General features: G+C 43.3%; 1 protein-coding gene across 3 annotated transcripts in view; it reads left to right on the top strand.

Moving 5' to 3' along the window:
• Window positions 1-4,988: 4,988 nt before the first annotated feature.
• Window positions 4,989-19,471, top strand: part of GRIK2 (glutamate ionotropic receptor kainate type subunit 2) — a 424,245-nt gene continuing 409,762 nt past the window's right edge. The window contains exons 1-2 of one of the 3 annotated variants that reach the window (XM_068937889.1): window positions 4,989-5,076; window positions 10,414-10,818. In XM_068937889.1, the coding sequence (XP_068793990.1) occupies window positions 10,704-10,818 (115 nt within the window). In that variant the 5' untranslated portion in view covers window positions 4,989-5,076; window positions 10,414-10,703. Of the gene's footprint in view, window positions 5,077-10,211; window positions 10,819-19,471 lie in introns of those variants that run through there. The other 2 variants (XM_068937891.1, XM_068937890.1) reach the window with 2 other exon arrangements.

Below are 19,471 nucleotides of genomic sequence, written 5' to 3' on the forward strand. Positions count from 1 at the left end.
GACATTTGCATAGGCAAATTAGGACATGAAAGTGGTTGCAAAATAATTTTCATCGGTAGCCTGTCAAATTGTAAGAAAAAAAAAAGAGTTATTTAGGATTGTGTCCTACTCTGTTGCTATTCAGTGCTTCTATTCCTGCCATGACTGCTTCATTTAAATGCTTAGATGAAGCCAAGGTGAGAGAAACTGCAGAAATGTTGGTGGCTAGACCCAGAATTTAAAATTTATCTTAACAAATTGAAAATGTGGTCTGGAGAAATAAGAATGAAATTCAACGGAGACAGGAGCAAGAATCTACACTGGGGAGAGAATGGATAGCTCAGAAAGTGCAAGTTAGGAAACAGCTAATCAGGGAGCTGTTAAGTAGAAAAGTACACAGAAGTTATTGGCACAAGGAGAATATGAATCTACAATACCGTGCTGTTGCAAAGAAGTCAAACAATATGCTGGATTTTCTGAATAAGACAGGAACCTGAAAACACTAGTAATAGTAGTAGTCACTACTTTGGCTGACATCTTTTCAGTACTGTATACAGTTTTGAGCACTTTGATTCACTGATGTGGACTAATTAGAGATACTGTCTGTCAAAAGCAGTGATAATTATGAGGTACTTAGAAATAGAAATAGTCTAGGTAAGACACATAATAATATTTCTCTGAATATGCAAAAGCCAGTTTTAAAAGAAGGAGTAAACTCATCTCTGTGTCGTCTGCAGGTAAGAGGAAGAGTGATATCAACTGCCATAAACCTGTTTAAGTTAAACAACATAAATTTTCTAATGATAAGGATTGTTAAGCCCTGAAAGATTGCTTCGGAATACAGCAGAATATCCACCATTATGACTGGCACTAACTTAAAAAAAAAAAAAAAAAGTCCATGCCATACTTGGACCCAAAGGTATTCAAATTCAGAGTACTTTTTTATTCTCATCCAGATCTTTTATGCCTCTCAGTAGTGTTATACCTTAGGACTCTTAGCAGTGTAGTACACTTTGGTGGTGTACCTCTTAAACAATAAAATGAGTCAACACATAAATCTTGAGTCAGACCTTGAAAGATATGTTATATGTGTGAGATATTAATTCCAGAGTTATGAGATATAAAATGGAAAGACTCTTGATATTCCTGTCTAAGAGCTATTAGTGAAAGTCATTAGATAACCTCATCTTGTTCGACAGCACAAGGGGAGAGAAAAAACTGTCAGACTTTCCAGATCTCTGGATTGCTAGGAGATATATCATGCCTTCTGTGTTATACCAGGCCGGTACTTTTAGAATTAACAGTAATGCAAAATGGGGAAAAAGCCTCATCAATTAAAAATGTATTTTTGTATGTTATTCATCTTACTGACGTACTGATGCAACCTGTGGCTCAGTGTCTCCCTCAAGTGGATAATTCAAGTATAGGGTTTTATTGCTTCTAGGTTAAGGAATTTTTCTGTGATCCCACCTTGCATTAACTCATTCTTCTGTTTGAAGGTACAAAGTTTGGTGCGCACAGCCATCCTGACCAGGAATACCATCATACATGGTCATCAGGAAAAGGCTTAGCCAACTGTGAACACCTGAAATTTGGAGCATTTCCGTCAGACAAACTAATCAACAGCAATTCTTTCTTTGCTCATAAACTATATCAGAAGTCCTTATCTCATAGCTGTAGGATACAGATTTCCTGAAAGATCATCCAGTGTTGTACACAAAAACAAAGGAATATAAAAATGTCTGGTAGAAAGAATATTCTGTTGCCTGCAATCTGAAGCACTGAAAGTTATTTCCTTTTTTTTTTTTTTCTGTGGCAAAGCAGCAACAACTGTGAAGAGTTGATCTTGAACAAGTATCAGTACTCAGATCTGTGTCATTAATTTAAAGAGTAGAAACTTATATGATATCCAGAAGCTACTTAGGCCTGTTAAGCCTCAACCTCCAGAACCACTAAAGGATGGTTTTGGTCAGTTTTAATTCTCCATGGATTTGGCATTTTCATAAAATTCCAGGGAAACTCTTTCAAAAGAGCTAAAATTCTGTCAGTGTTTACATTGGCATAAATAACCCAAATTGAAAGATGGAGCAGAAAAAAAAAGTTGAATATTCAGATGTGCTTAATACCAGTGGCAAATTTATGATGGGAAAAATATTGTCTGTCATCCTTAGGTAATTTTAATTCAATAGGCTTCAGATACTTTATTATACAGGTTTCCATCATTTCTAACTTCAAGGTGTGAACACACTTAATGAGGTGGGACTGTTATACTTCTCAATTATTTCATTCTGGATATTTAGAAATAGTGCTGGGGAAAAAAAAAAACAAACAAAGCCAGAAATCCTTTTCATGAAGACCTTTGCAAATGCGTTTACTTTTTTTTTTAATAGTGTACAATGCTTATTGGGACTTATAACATTTATTTTAAATAGCTAGTGAAAATATGACACGTATACTCTTCTTTGATAAAATTTTCAACTTAATTCCAAAATATAAATTTAAAAAAATCCTCGTGGGACAAATTCTCTGGTCTATCCTAATTTAAATTTTGATAAACTGGAGCTGTACTTTCCTATGTATTCCTTTCTAGGGGTCAATATTGATAATGTTCAATGTTTCCACAGCATAACCGGGAAGAACCATCACAAGAAACTTTGGCAACCTTAAAAATTATGGATTGTGCAGTAGACAAAGCCTGAGAAAAAGGAATCCCAGAGTGTCTTCCCATTATGTGTATACAGTGTGATCTTAGGCTTATTGTTCCTACACACACTTCGTTTATTTGAACTGTAATGGCAAATGTGTAAAGCCACTTAATATCTAGGCATGATAAATTTTGATAATATTAGCATGGGTGATATTATGAATCTCTTTCTTGTGTGATGGAGGACTGGCTTCCGTGTAAATAGTTGTTGGCTGAGGAAAGCATTCGAGATGCCACATCTGGACATAAACGTAACCCAGGCAACAAGGGAAAAGACTCTCTGCAGCAGTCTAGTTTAGGTGAAATGATTGGATGAAGGTATTATGCCACACATCTGCGATATTAGGACCATTCTGGGGACTGAAATGCCACATCCTTTTTCTTTGTCTACCTTCCTTTCTCTCATCTTAGAAGGACTCTTTTCAATCACATATTTATATGCCTGCCTTGGTCTATGTTTATGATCTGGTCTTAAGACTCCGGATAGTAACAATGCAAGTCTTTAGTCAGTGCTAAAAGAAGAGGGGCCGAATCAGGAAGTGCCTACTTGCACGAATGTTATTTGCTCCTCTGATTTCCCACGTTTCCCACCCTTTGTCCGCTCGCAGTGTTGACCTGGATCGCTTTCCCCTTGTCGTGGAGATCACTTGATCGATTCTGTGGCGACCTCCGCGATCCTTTCCCTCCTGCCAGGTCCCACAGAGCTCAGCTTCGGCGAGGTTGTCCCGTTTAGTGTCTGATCGGCCCACGGAGCAACCCAGCTGCCCCTGGTGTGCAGCTCTTCTCCAGGCTCTCTTTCTTCCTAAGGTGGCATAAAGCGCTTTGCTTTATGAGTGCGTTTGTTTTCTGCAAGAGTTATCTCCATTATAGCCTGCAGCAAATGAAGTGACTAATGAATTTTCTGTCGGCCATGGAAGTGTGCTGCAAGCAATTAAGCGATGTGCTGTGGGGCCGATTAAGCTGCAAGTCACAGCGACCAGAGCCCGCTCGCAGCGAGCCCGTGGCGCGTCTGGGCCGCCTGAGCTCAGCTCTACAATGGCATCATTGACTATTTATTTACTCCGCACAACAACTCTGCTGTTTACTTCATTATAGGAGCTTTTCAGCCTCGAACGTCCCACCCCCCAGTCCCATCTCTTTGATGCTCTTCGAGGCCCCCCCCCCCCCCGATTTCGATAACCGAGGCTCATGGGCTGATCGCCTGGGCAGATTCAGCGGGGCAACGCTTGAGCACCCCTCGGGGGATGCGGGCAGCGGTCCCCCGCGGATACCGGGACGGGGTTTTTCCTGGGGGGGGGAGGGGGCGAGGGCACGGGCACGGGGGACTTCCTGACACGCTACACAGCACATCTGGCTTGGAGATCAGATCTCGGGCGGCGGGGAAAACTGCGGCTGGGTGAGCCGCGGAAATCCTACAGCCCTTCAAGGCTTTTGCAAGCCGGGAAGCAAAATCGGGAGGAAAACGGGAAATTAGCCACATGCCTGTGGTGGTGCTGGGGCGAGCTGGGTTAGAGGAGAGCAGAAAGCATTAGCAATCCTGCAGGGAGCAGTCTGTTTGACACCGCCGCTCATCAGGGAGGGTTTGTCCCTATTACTTAGGAGGGAGTCGGGCCGGGGGAACGGAGAGGTGGTGGCAGATCCCACGGGAAGCCCTCGCTCTTGCCTTCCCGACCGCGCAGCCCCCGGCTCAGGCTTTCTGACCCCCCGCCCCTTCTCGCCCTGGCAGAAACTTTGTCCGTCTCCCCCCCCGCCAGCCTGTATGGGCCGGGGGGGGGGGGGGGGGAGAACAAGTGCCCGAGCTCTGCCCCCGCTAGTCCGGGGAAGGGGGCAAGCGGGCAGGTTGCGTTCACCATGAGGAAGGAGTGGAGAAGCAGCCAAAGGCACCCAGACATTTTCTGACACTCTTGCAGGCTGCTGTAGCGGAGCTGCGAGGGCCGAGCTGGGGAGCTGCTGGGAGCCGTTTTGCAAGCAGCGGGGTCCGAGGCTCCCGCCCCGGGCTCGGGGACCACGGCTAGGACCTCGTCGGGCTGTTAATGGCCTGCAAACTCGCCGCCCAGAGGGCTCGTTGGGCGGAGAGACGGCAGCGCTCCCGGCGTGGCGGGGAGCCCGGAGCGGCGGCGGCCGAGGAAGCGGGTTTCTGCGCCTTTAAAGGGCGCTGTGCGGCGCTCCCGACGGGAGGCGGGTCTCCCTCCCTTCCTCCCTCCTTCTCTCTTTCCCTCCCTCTTTCCCTCCCTCCCTCCCTCGCTTGCTCGACCGCCGCTTGCCGCCGCCGTCAGTGGTGCCCGGACGCCGGCTGCACCGCAGCCCGGGCAGCCCCCGGCGTCCTGCCGCCGCCCTTCCTCCCCCCGCCTCCGCCTTCCTCTCCCTCCCCGCTTTCCCGCCCGCAGCTCAAGGTAGGAGGACGCCCCGGGGGTCTTCGGCTCGCCGCCGTGACCGAAGGGGCTGCATGTGGAGTGAGGGGCAGGGGCTGCGGGGGCGGCGGCGGTGGGGACAGCGCCGTGACAGCGCCCTGGTGACACCTGCACGCCGCGGTGTGTCCTGGCCAGGGGGCTCCAGGCGGCGCCAGGCTCTGCTGTGCTTGCAGGCTCCTGCCGCGAGGGTCTGCCGCTCCTGGGGACAAACCTGTCACCTTTCTTTCTGCCTGCCCCCGTCTCTCCATACCATGTCAGCACAGAGCCGCCGCTGTCCCCACGCTGGGGGCAGAGGAGTGGAGGTGGGGGCAAAGGCAGCGGAGCCCCGGCGCGGCGCCGCCGGGCCCCGCGCTATCCCGGAGCTGCCAGCGGCCGTGGCCCGGGGCGCGCTCGGGGCGAGTGGGGCCCCCCGGCAGCCGGAGTGGTGCTCCCGGACAGACTCGGGGCCCCAGCCCAAAGCCTTGGGATGAGACCTCTCCTGGGTGGAGAGGAGGTGAGAAACGGGCTCTAACTTCGCTGTAGCTGAGGGTAGACAGCAGTCAGTACTTCCATGAGGTCTCCTCCTGGCTCTGCCCTGGCACCTACTGTAGGTGCAGCCAACCCCCCTCTCGGATTGTCGCCCGTCATTTATTTCTGAATTATTTGGGAGAGCGCCATCGTTAACCCTGCCAGGGTGCTGAGACTATCTCTGTGAAGCAAGCGACACTCTTGCCTACAGAGTGGAGGCATGATTGCTAGAGCCCCGTGAGCACTCAAAAGGAAGGAATACATTAGAGTGAAAACATCTCTTCATGTTTTCCTTAGAAACTTTTTGATGGAGTTGAGCATGGAAAACATTAAACAATCTCCCTCTCCCTTCAAAACCTTTTGCAGCTTTCCTAGGCCCAAAGCAAACTGAAGGGACGAAAGGCTGATCTGTAGATAATGTCATAAATATTCGTGTTGCTGCTAAAAATCTGCTAGGAAAGTTCATTGCTGTGGTGCGCTAAAGTGCCTGAACAAGTAAATCTATCGCATACTCAGTTCGTTAATTAGAATGCACGTCTTTCCAGTAGCTAAAAATTAATTACCGTCTTAAAATGTCATTAATCATTGGCGCAGCAGAAACTTGGTTGTAAATTTGGACTGAGCTAATGACAGGCAGAGGGGAACCTATGGTTTTTATAGCTGGTGGGAGTGAAGTGCAAGTGGGCCGCAATGTGTTTTTAAATGATAATATCAACATTCATTTGAATACTTTGGCAAACGTTTAAAGGGAGGAGGACTGTGTTACTGCTTTGTCAGCAGAGCTGCAATGCTTCTGTCTAGAGATCTGGAGAGGCTGGTCAGGTGTTGCGGTAAGCTACTGCTCTCCTCACACCAGATTGCAACAGCAGGAGGACTGTGGTGGCATGCAAGTCTGAGGTGTTCACAAGGATTTGCCGAAAAATGTCCAAGAAACAAAGCTTCAGGGACCATATGTTCTGTGCATACTAAATTTATGTCGGTTGTTGTTAGTAGATGAAAAAATAGTAGATTAAGTGGTATAAGGCAACTGATTGATAAAAAAATCGTATCATCAGTTCTTATAGGCATAGATAGCTATGACTTGAAAATGAAAACCATTTCCTTTTTAAAGTACTGTGGTAAAAGTATATATCCCAGCAGGTGGCAGCTAGCTGGAGCAGGATTAAGTTTTATTATGGTAACAGGACATCTAGATATAGTCTGAAGAAAAAAAGTGCTTGATATAATAAGGTAGTCAGAATCACAAATCTCCCCTTTCCAAATGAAACAGTATGTGCATAAGATCACCGTTTGCATTTGACACAGATCTAAAGAATTTAGTGGGCTTTCATTACCCAGAAGAGATTTAATGGCCTTACATGCTCTATTTATCTTGTCCTCCCCTATAGCCGGAATATTATTTTTTTATGTCAGTTTCACTTGAACGTTGTTTCTGTGTATTAAAGATGTGTGACTGCCACGTCCACTGTAGATGGCCAAGGTGTAAAATAAATCAAAATATATAACCAAGGAATTGTAGATCTCCCAGCTGCTGCTGCTGTTGATCACTGAAGTGTAGAGGGCAGTTTCATAAAGACTGTAATCAGTAAAGAACTGAGTGTCAGCGGTGGTAAGCCCCCTGGAAGACAATCTCAGATTCTCCAGTAAAAATATTTTTTCTGGCATCTCCAACCGTTGAACCATATGTCTTATATGGAAGGAAATATGAAAAGAGTTTAAAACATTTTCCTGTCTGCATATTGAAATTATTCTGGAGTGTGGACAAAAATATCTTTTCAAAGGTTCTCCCTCTTCCCTCAGAAGGAGAAATGAAGCTAAAATCCAATTAACAGGAAAGGGCTCTGGGGTGGTGAAGTGTGAGGCTTTAGTTAACTGTGTATTTTATAAATGGATAAATGGTCTTCAGCCACCACACATTCAGTGAGTTCTAAGCATTTGATGGCTTGCAAGATTTACTTTTTGATAAGGAGCTGCTATTCTTGAGGAAATGATTCTGAGTTAACTACGACTGTCTTTCAAGGTGGGAGCTAAGGGCTGAAAGAAGGGAGGGGGGATGTTGCCACAGAGCGTTAGGCGATTGTGTGATGGTAGAGCCAAAACTCCACAAAAGAGCGGGCCAGCTACCATAGTCAAGGGTGGAATATGTGTCTTTAAAAGAACGGATGAAATACTTTAATTTCCTCTCTGTGTTGTGAAATCATTGGAGGAAAAAAAATGCTTTTTTGACACCCGGAGTGACACGCGCCGCGTTTGCGCCGTGGCTCGGCGGCGGGGCCGAGCGGCGCTCTCCGTGGTGCTGAAGGAGGGAGGCCGCCCGCCGCCGCGCACCGCCGGGGCTGGGCCGGGCGCTGTCCGTGGTGCGCACCCCGCGCACGGCGGTGCCAGGCGAGCGGCAAAGGCGACACGAAAGTTAACTTGAGGCTTCTGCGTGCGGCCAGGGGTTCCAGTGTAGGCTGCTGGATGTTAGTAATAAAAGGAATTAATATTAAGGTGTTTTGTGATTCCGCTTTTTGTATAAAAGCTTCGGTGACTTAGGCACGCTGTTGGGCTTGGTTACAAGTAGCTGCATGTTTTTTTTCAAGAGAACACAGGAAATCAGACTGATTAAAATATCCATTTTTTCCCAAAGCTTATTTTATGTCTTGTCAAATGCGCTAAAGCTGACAATGAATCCTACGTTTTCAAAATTACTTTACAAAATTAAATTAAATTAAAATTTCAGGTTAAACAGAAAGCTACATCTGATCATTCACAATAAAAAATGTATCTAAAGATGTCCAATCTACTTCATTTCAGCATCATGAGAGGAAAGAGGAGGGAGGAAAAGAATGCTCACAGTGTCCACTCTGGCGAGTTTTATTTCTCCTTGTACTAAGATAAAATGTGAACAAGTAGAACAGAGCAAATGAAATAGCAAATACAAGAAAGAGTGTCTCAGTCTGAACAATTTTGCTAGGATATATTCTAAGTGTGAACTGAAGGAGTCGCTAGATATCCTTGCTTTTAACGCTAGGTGTTCTTTCTAAAGTGCTCCAATAGTCAAACCGTCTGATTGAATTCCCTGCTAGACTGCAGAACTAGCCATTCATGATACTTATTTTTGACACTGCAGTTATGCCTCCATCTTAAAGAAAAAAAAATCAATGATGTTTAATAATCCCTTCACAGTATGTACATTCCTTTTCATCAGCATTTTACAGTGTTTTAAGTAAATACGTGCAGAGGAAATCAGTAAGCCATAATGATAAAAAGTTGTTGTGAATTGCTAACACTTTTAGAGGTACAGAGCACCAAGATTATAGGTAATAATTTAAATGCTGCTATTACTCATTTTGCCTGTCCACAATACACATATATTATTTAAGAATTAATTGTAACTCACCTTTGCCATGCTCTGTTAGAACCCATAGAGTGTTCTCATTAACTCGGAATCTTTGGTATTTACTTCTATAAAGTCATGTTTACTCTGTGTTCATGTGTGTGTGTGTGGGGGGGAGTCTCTCAGTGATATTTTCTTTGACAATAAAAGGTGGGGAGGCAGGAAAAGGAGACAAAAGACGTCTGTAGGCAGATACAGAATACATTGGATGAATTTTCCTTGTGGGGAGCTAGGAATTATCTTCTAATATTGGAAATAAAGCTTAAGTACGTTCAGTAAAAGCTACACTCAGACTGTAAAAGTCTCTGGCAGTCCTGGATCAATGTATTTTAATGGATATAGAAGCAGAAATAATTGTATTTCCCAGGAAAATCTGAGCTAGTCCACAAAGTGAGATTGTCTTTGGAATACCTGGCCAAAAGACAGAAGTACTTGGATGCATTTGCAGATACAAATTCAGTATCCCATTAGCAAACTAGGAAGTGCTATTGTTCTCATAGTGGAATGCAAAATGATAAACTGCATAGAGGTTTCAGTGCAGGAACAGTAGCACTTATCCATAATACTAGACTGAAATGTAAGCTGAATATGAAAAAAAAAAGCAGAATAGAGGGCAAAATATGAACTGGTAAATCCACAAGTTACCCTGCCTTTTAAACAACACTACAATTTCAAGTAAGTTGAGCGAAACTGAAGTATAGGTCTGTGCATTCAGCTCAGGGCTGTTGTAGCACTGCCGATTCCTGTTTACTTCGCAAAAGCTGGTTGGTGTTCCGTAACCATTGGGTCCCGAGCAACTTCCTAAGGACAATCAGGATACAAGCCAGGGTATTTATGCTACTTCATGCATTAATGCGAGTAAGCAACAGTTACTGAGTGTAAATATCATGACCTTTTTTAGCCTAAACCTTACTCTGATAACCTGCGTGACTTTTTCGTCAGCCTTCTCTTTCACAACTCCAAAGCTAAGTGATTTCGACCCAGCCAGCTAGCTATTCAAACGCATGAATTGATTTTTATACAACGGCTTCTCTTCTCCCCTTCAGCCCCCCCCCCCACTATCCCCCGCCGCAGACTCTTTGCAGAAAATAGCTATTGTTCAGAGCAACCGAAATACTAATAACAATTAGAAACATGTAAATAAATCCGAGCTGTTTTTTCCTCCGACAACGCTAGGCGATCAGATCAGTTGCATAATAGAAATTGGGAAGGCTGTCTGGCAGGCAGCCTTAAGAGGAGAAGAGCTATCTCAATTTCTCTCACTTAATCTTGGCTTCGCGTCAGAAGCTGTGCAGCAGTGCAGTAGAATGGGAGCACGGCAAAAGCTTCGCCAGTAAAGCGGCTGGTGCTCATTGACTCTCGCTATGTGGCGGTACCTCAGCGATTTCTCGAGCTGGATTACCTATTGATTTTCCTCCTTTCTTGCCTCCCAGGTTTACTCGGCTGGACATTGTGTGTGTTTGGATTGCTCAAGGATTCTCCCCCGACTAACATGGATGTCCCACCATTCCTTGCAGTTGAAGGTTGCTCCTTGGCGCAGTGAATGAAGAACATGCAGGGATTGCTAATGGGTTTGGGAAACGTAGACTCTCTCCTCTCTCTGTGACCATGCCGTGATCGTGTCTGAGGGCCAGCAGTTTACGTATCCTCATTCTTACCCTACCGGGAAACCTGACGGCTTAGAAGGGGGAAGTAAGGCAGCGCGTGTGTGCATAGAAACATCATGAAGATTATTTCCTCTATTCTAACTAATCCAGTCTTCAGATGCAACATTAGACTCCTTCTTTGCTTACTGTGGATTGGATATTCTCAAGGAACCACACATGTACTAAGATTTGGTAAGATTTCCCGACACTTTTTCATTGTGCGTTTAAACCGGAATGCGATATACGTAGGATTGTCTCAGAAGGGGGTGCTGGGGGAGAGCTGGGACGTGCTCCCGGAGTCAGGCACCGAAGTCCCTCTTTATTCTGCATCCGGAGGGAGGGATGAATCGCTGTGTGTTTTTTCTGGCGCTGCAGCTCATTGTAGCCGTAGTAACCGCACGATGATGATGATAATTATAATAACAATAGAGAGAAAAATGACTGGCAAACGTGTTTGCCTAAGGCTCTGCAGAGCTTGCGTGGCTTCCCCGTAATGTGTCTTTTTTGTTTCCACAGTAGTGGAAAGCACGGCTAACACAGTACTTGCTTAGTTAAAATCTGTCAACTAGTTGTTAAGTTTCTGCCGCCGGTCTCTGCTCCATCGGAGCAGATTCCGTGTGGACGCGAAGCTATAATCTGAGACCTTTGGGCTGGTTTCCCTTGCAGCGTCTGTCTAGTTGTCTGTCACTTTACCAGTATCTAGTGTTAGAGAAGAGATGATTTATGCCTTGTTCGGTGATAGGGAAAGGCCTTTGCGATACGTTTCAGAAAAGCAGCTTTTCTCTTCCGGGAAAGTTATATGAGTCACCCTTCCCCCCACCCCCTCAAAAACAAAAAAAAAGGAAGAAGAAGAAAAGAAAAAGAAGTCATCGACAGATCTGGATGAAATTTCAAGGAGAGCAGAGCCGTTTCACAGAGCAGGGTCCCATTGCCACTGTGAAACTAACCTTAACAGCTGTGTGTGTCTGTGTCTGTGTGCGTATGTGTAAGAGAGTAAGAGGGAGAGGGAGAAATTTCTGCCACTGTTCTTCCTCTCTAGAAGTTTTGCAGTAAGAAAGGGCAGGACGGTGGGGAAAGTTCAGCGAGCCGCCGAGGGGCGGCTGTGCGCCTCGAGGGGGCCCGGGGGTCCCCGGAGCGAGCCGCCGCCGGAGCCCCGCGCCCGCAGGGCTGCCCGGGCACCGCGGGCGGAGCGCGGGCCGCTGCGGGGCAGCCGCGGCGGGGAGCGGAAGAGGCAGAAGGCGGAAAGTTGTGTCCCCAGGCAAAGCGGCACCGTCTGCGCTTGCTGACGGCGCTGCTGGAGGGAGGGAGAGTCTTCTCCCCTCGTTAGCACTGGCCGCGATGAGCTGTAGCAGCCGCTGCGTCCATTTCGGTGGGAGACTGAAAGCTCTGTGAGAAGCAGGATTTGGGAGGGTTGTTTCTTATTTTGTTTAAATCCCCCTCGCCCCACACACTTTCGTGTCCACGGGAAGGTTGGTAATGATTTTAAAAGTCATAAAGCTGTTACTGCTCTCGTGTGCTGAATTCCTATCAGTACTTGTTTTCTGCTTCCATCTGGTCTAAAGGTGGTGCTTAAGGCACGTTGCTCTTAGCAACCGTCTTCAGGAATGCTTGTTTCTTTGGACATGGCTAAACGGGTCTATATATCATTCCGGGGTTTATTTTGCATTGTCTGCTCCATAATCATGGCCGTGAAATTAGCGCCAGGGCTGACTGTAATCCGGCGTTGTCCAGCTGTCTGTCCGTACACGAAACAGGATTCATGAGTGTTGCCGAGGGGCGGTATCCAGGAGTCTGAAACACTTTCACGGGTAGCTGTGCAAACAAACAAACGTCAGTCACACCATTTAGAAACACCATTTAGCTATCTCGCTTCAGATCGGCATCCTCGTTGAATTTAGCCCAGTGTGCTTGTAGAGATAACCCTAGCGTGCAGCATTTTGGTAACGATTAGAATAATAATAATCTCGAGACTGAAGGGTCGTCTGGCGGGACTCCGGTGCCCAGTGACATGATCGCCCACGCACATATCTTTCTCGACTAACTTCGCTTCCTAACTGCCTCCTGGGCGGTTAACAGGTTACACTCACTCTATTGTTTGTAGCAGCAAAGTGTGAGTCCGCTTCTGAATCACGAAATGCTTTTTTCTTGTCTTTAAAAGGGGTTGTCATTCACCTGAGGCTTAAGGAAGAGAAGTAGGGAGTGGCTGTTTAGTTTATTTTAGTATGGAAAATCTTAGAGGTAGAAGCGCGAAGAAGACTTCTCCCCTGCTCAGCCGGGCCTGTTGCACGTCCGCGCTTTAGGGAGTCTGGCTTTGGTCTAGTCCTGTTGTGAAGTGACACTAACTGTGATCGTGAGAGAAGCCCAGCTGCTTTCCCACAGGGTCACATCTCTCCGTCTCTGTGTAGGGGAGGGGGAAAGAAACAGCAGAAGCTTTACTAATATCCAGGAGGGGAATTCCCCACCAGTTTCCTACGCTATCTGTCCCTTCGAAATGTCCTTGCTTCCACGGGAACGGGATGCCCGTTGCCTTCCCCAGGAGAAGCGAGAGCCGAGGAGATTCCCCCTAGAAGGCAGCCCGCCAGCCCCCGCTCTTCTTTCTCAGCCAGCAGCGCTATGGCAACAGGGGAGAGCTTGAAGCCTGCCAGAGCTCCAGCCCCCTCATTCCTCCTGTGCAAATTAACCACCATGGATTCGCATTGTCCTTCCCACGGCTTCTGTCATTGTTGGGACTAGCCAGCATGTCCTCTTTCTCGCTCTCAAGCTACCTTTTAGCAACCACGCAGGGAAGTCGAGCCGCCTGGGTTATCTGTCAAAAGCGGGGGGTTGTTTTTGTCTGAGCGTTATGGAGCAAACACACGGCGAGGTTGGTGCGATGGTGTAATTTACTCTCGAGCGGCACTAAGGTTACCTATGTAGTGCAGCGGCATCTGGACACCCGTTTTCTGCTGCTGGAGTTGGACAGCATAGTATGTGAGCACCACACTAGCCACCCCTGCTAAATGACATCTTGCTTCATGGGGCATGCTGCCAACCTTCCTCCTTTACCATTTCGGAATAGCTTCCCAAAATCAAGCCCAGCAATCAATGAGGGTGAGGTTTGCATTCACAGTACACGAGGGTTTCAAATAGAAGCAGTCCTAAACCATTGCTGTTAATTAAACAGGCAGGTTCCAGCCTGAGAAGGGAGAAAAGTAGCCGTCAGAGTAGCGGCTTAGTATTTGTCTCTCCTGGGCTTAGTGTGATGGAAACCTTTCGCTTATCTTTTGGCACCACACAAAAGCAAAAATAGGTGATCGTAGGCAGATCCGTTTCCTTATTGGGGATTGTACTTCGTCGCTTTTCCATTCACTGCCTCTCGTAAGGACAGAGCCAGGGAAGCGGCTCCCGAGAAACCCCACGGAAGGGGTAACCCCAACGCCCAGCCGCCCGCCCCTCCGGCTATGACGGACAGAGGCGCCCTCGGTGTCCACCTCCAGCACCTAAAACACATCACGTTTTCTTAGGCCCGCTCACATCTGCCTTCTCCTCCCTCTGGGCAACCCAGCGCTTTGCCGCCTAAGGCTGACCAACAGCTCCGGGAGCCGTTAGCAAGCCATTAGGAAGTGTTAACCATCAGTGACTGTTCACTTGAGTTTGTAGGAACCCATCCCTTGACTCCTTGCACAAGGCAATGTAAGCCCAAGGTGTTTAAAGCCCCTCTTTTCCTCCCCCCTACTACACAAGGCACTTAAGTCAGCGCTCTGCGGTTTAGAGTACTCTCAAATAACTTTCTTAATTTCAATTGCCCCTTTCGGGCTTTGTCCTTGCTACCAACTTTCACCCTTGTGAAAGAGTATGAAACACTAACGACCACCACGGCAGGAATCGTATAATACATGTTTCCACATTTTACGGGGATTTTGTTTTCTTCTTACATCTACACTTTCAAAAAGAAGGGTAAATAAATGTAGAGGCCTGTGCCTGCAATCTCAACTTCTTGCTGCTTTGGTTTTGAGGGTGTTTCCAGTGAAAGCTGTCTTGAAGTAGATGGAAAAGGGACCTCAATACTGTGGGCCAGAATGACCTTCGCATAAAGCAGAGTCTTCCCTCCCTCCCCCCAACTTAAAAGCAAAAGAATCCCTGGGAGAGGAGATACTTTCCGAGGAAAGAAGGGATAGATTTGAACTCTTTCTCAGAATCATTTCCCACTACTTATTTCATTTCAAAAAGCACGTCAGACAAAAACCTAGCACATTTCTGTTACCCTCCACAACATTAAACTAATAGTAAAATTTGTAAAACAAACTGAATGCTGAAGCTGAATGTGATCACGTACTCTTCGGGACTTTAGTCTTTTTTCTCGACTAATAATGGGAACACAGAAAGAGGAATTATTACACACTAGAGACGTCTTCCATTAAGGTTTGGCATAGGTTTCATCTGAGATACTGCTTTACTGGCCTGAATTAGCCCTACCGGGTGTGCACTTTCTTTTGGATTTTTCATTGGCACTCTTTTAGCAGGAGGATGCGACCTTCCCGTCTGCCTATATTTCAGAGAGAATTGCGAGAATATACATTTCTGGGTTTGGTGTGAAAGGCTGGCTGCCTTCAGATCAAGAAATCTAGAGAAGTCTTCCGTAGCAGCCCTCGGACGTCCATGGCTTGATAGTTCCAGTGTTTAGAGGCAATGAAAATTTTACTGCTAAGGACAAGAAGCTTTCAATAGATACTAACATTCTCACAGAGAGGAGTTCAAAATCGGCCTTATAAACAACAACAGAAATCTTTGAAAGAAGAGTAAGGTTAAGAGCCTCGGGAAGGCAACAAGGAGGTGAGAAGCATTGTTATTGACTAGTCTAGATTAAATAGCACAGAGGAAGATTTCAATTTGATAACGTCACAGCCCTTCCTGTTTTTCTTTGCTGTTTCTGCTGACAATTTTGTAAGGTAATTAAATTGGCTGATTGAAGTCACAGTGGTCATGGGGCGATAAAGACCATTTGGATTTAATGGAATTTAGAAACAACAGTGCACTGAACACAACTCTCACAGAACAAGAATTTTAATGACTCATTCAGGGTGCTGACTAAAGCGAACGTCCTGGACGAGTTTAATTGAAAGGGCAAAGCAGATTAGCTGTATACAGTCTTTATTGCAGTAGATAGGGGAATTAGAATTATCCTTTTAAAAGATTCATTATTGCGTTATCAAGATTTAATGTAGGTTAAGAACGCTTTCATCCATGTGGGCTTTTTGGAATATCCCAGGATCCTTTCACCCCACTATTTGGAACACTAACAGTCCTATAAAAGGATTTTCACGCAATTGTCCGACGAACCAAGTGAGGAGCAGTAGAATTCACTTCTTACCGGCTGTTACTTGTCTTTTGAAGTGATGCAAACTTCAAGTAATACCTCCTGTTTAAATGTGGCTGACGAGTGAAATGGTTCCTGTCATTAGAGATAAGAAACCAGAGAAAAAGAGATTTACTTGCATTTTCTAAACACGAATATTAAAGATTTATCATTTTATAAAAGAGAAAATCCCGTGCTTTGGAAAAAGCTAAAGTAAATATTTTGTAGTCATTGCAAATAATCGCAGGTCTTTATCCCTTACTTAATTTATTTACCTTGTCTCTTTCTTAGTTTTAACCTTCACCCTCTATAATCTCTTCCAGAGGAACAATTACTAGAAATTCTGTCAATAATGCAAACGAGAAACTAGAAGGTCCCTTATTTCCATACTCCTCAATCTGCAAGGCAAATTAATGTTTCCTGAATAAGCTTGTAATAACGTTATGCTGTAATTTATTTTGGAAGATTAGATTAAACAATATGATAACATAATGTCATTATGCAGTCACAATTGGAATATGGACAATCAAAGAATCCTGTCATATTAATACTTATTATTTTGTGCTTTTTCCCCCTTTTTTGGCTCCTATAGTGACAGTCTTGGGTTTATATAATGACTTCAATTTAAGCAATCAAAGCTTTCAGTAATACAAAGAATATAGAACAAACATGCAATGATATTTATGCCTGTTATTTGAGTTCAGCCAGCTCTGGATAAACTAGATCATATTGTAATACTATATAAACTAAACAGAAACTCATAAAAAGTGTATTCTTATTTTCACTTAAAAGTGCAATTCTTAATGAATTAAAACCACAAACCTTTTTTTTTCTTCTTCTGGTAAAAATTGGAATTGACCCCATGGTTGCTGTGGCCCAGACTGCTCTTTTTACACCTCCTACAAAATATATACTTGGATCAAATTTTGTAAGTAGTTTGGATAGACTTGTATTCATTTTTTCTTGAGAATTGTTAGATAGTAATTCATTATGGGATAGAGTAACTCTTCTAGGAACAAGTTTGTGAGTTTTGTTTGATGTATGTTTCAAATGAAACACATATTTTCAAAAAAAATCTTTTTAAAGTTTTTCCGTTGCCAGATCTTTCTGTCTGGGGTAGACAAATACAGGTTCTTTGCTACTATTTTGACGAGATGTCTACAGCAACGGGAGTGAAACTTTAAAGTATATGTATATTGTGATCCTTAGAGATAACAATGTTTTGTCATCATCAACATATTAGAATATTAATTTTTTATAGGTCTTACAAAATTTCATCTTTATATTTGGGGAAAAACATTCGTTCACATGAGCTGCATGTCTATTTTATTATATTTTATGCATTTGCTATGTCCATTCCAAACTCTTTTAAAACCTATTTTTCAATAAAATTATTTTCCTTTAAAATTCAGTGAACTAGTAATGATAAAAACCTCTACAGATATTTCAGTATGAAAAATACTGCTTACTAGAGTTACTAAATGTTATTATTAGACTTAGTAACACTCTGGCAGAATGGCAGACCAAGGTGAGCTCAATATACTTTCAGGAACTCTTCAGGAGACTTCATTAATTCTATAATCCAATGTATGATGATTCCTTCTCTTTTTTTTTTTTTCTTTTATGTTACCGTCTGAATGGATCTGTCCTATATTTCCTGACTTCATAAATAATCCATCTGATTTCACCGGTATTTAAGTACCAAAGCGATCCTTTTTGTGTTTTGAAACAGACGAATGGAATAAATAATGTTGTTCCATAAGAGGAGAAAACAATTTTGAAAGTGAAATGCTTCTTTTACACCTTGAACCATTTGATCCTTTCCATCACTTCCTCTTTCTCTTTCTTTTTTTTTTCTATTTTTAGTAGCTGAAAGGCAAAATAGTCACTTACACACCCAAAAGGGGAGTATATGTTTAAATGGACTTAATTTTTTTTTAATGTTTAAATGATCACTTAGTCTACTGAAGTCTGTTCAGTTTTGTTTGAGTTTGTCTGTTGAGTTACGTCTGTTTGAACCTGAAAGTCTGTCAGGTTTGGTTTGGTTCAAAAGATGCAGAACTACTATTACAGCTGTAGGTCAGCTTTGGAAGAGCATGCCATGTTAAAGTTTTGTACTTTTCTGAATACAAAAATAGCTATTATTTTAAAGCTGGTTTTGTTATAATGTAACTGAGACTGAATTGAAAATACTTATATTGAAATGTTCCTTCATATGCATATACACTATAATAGGTAATAATCTAGGTAAATCTACTAAAGGTTCATTTATAATTTAACTTGCCATGCATTTAGGCTTTTATCTTTCTCCAGAAACTAAACATATATCAATTATATCAGTTAGTGCATATTTATACTGTTATTTAAAAGCTACACAATTAGGGTATGACTTACTGAACAGCCCATAACAAAAATAATTACACCAGTAACCACGATATTTTTACAGGAAATATATATGTATCTATATATGTATCTCACAATGTTCACATTCGTGACTTTCATTCTTTTTTAATAAGTAATCAAATATTTTAAGTGTTGCCTCAACAATTCCCATTGTAAAACTTTGAAGAAAGTAATTCTGTTAATTGGAGATCATTCAAATCTTCTGTTCATACTTATATTTTCAGAATCAATGCTGGATCATTAGTCAATATCAATTGCCTAGATTGTTAGAGAAATACCGTCTTTGACAGTTAAGTGCAAAGTTAATTTATGTTAGTTAAAATGGCATATTTTTTTTTTATTTGAATTTGTCATTAATTTATTATCATTAACATTATTTAACAATATAGTTAAAAAAAATTCATTATAATAGGGAATAATTCCAGGTACTGATTTTGTAAGCTGGAAAGGATACATGCATTGACAAAAGGTTTTGCAGTACCAGCAAATACAACTTGTTTTGCTCTTCGAAAACTGCAAGGCAATCCGAAACTTTTTGTGCTATGTAGAAGTATACATGAATAACAATAATGAGCACAAAGATTACATATTCTGTAACAGGAGAGTGTTTTCTAAAGCAATAACTTCATTGTTATTCCACAACATTTATCCTCTGAGGTAGGAAATCTTTCAAAAAAATTCCATACTACCTATTCATTAAGGAATTAGGTAAAAAGGTGTAATAGGGAAATTAAAATCATGCAGAATACTTTAAATCAGGGAAACTGTTTTTCCCTAAAAGTCTTGCTTCATATTACATTTCTTGACTGGAACAGGTATGTTCAGCTTGTTGTACACATTCTACTCTTTTCGACAACTGAAAGTTGATCATATTATTAATATAGAATCTTCAAGAAATTATCAGCATGTATTCATATATTACAGAAAAAAGTCATTATTCTTGCCTCATATTGTGTCACTTAACAAGGGCCAATATCAGGATTCAACCTTAGGAAATCTAATTTATAGCATTATTACTTATCCAAATTTTACTGTTCTACAACGTTTGCAGTTTTCATGGTGTTCTATACTTACAGAAAATCTCATGTAAGCATATGCATAATTCTT

The sequence above is a fragment of the Struthio camelus genome, chromosome 3 (assembly GCF_040807025.1).
Source record: "Struthio camelus isolate bStrCam1 chromosome 3, bStrCam1.hap1, whole genome shotgun sequence".
In the NCBI taxonomy this organism is placed as follows: Eukaryota; Metazoa; Chordata; class Aves; order Struthioniformes; family Struthionidae; genus Struthio; species Struthio camelus.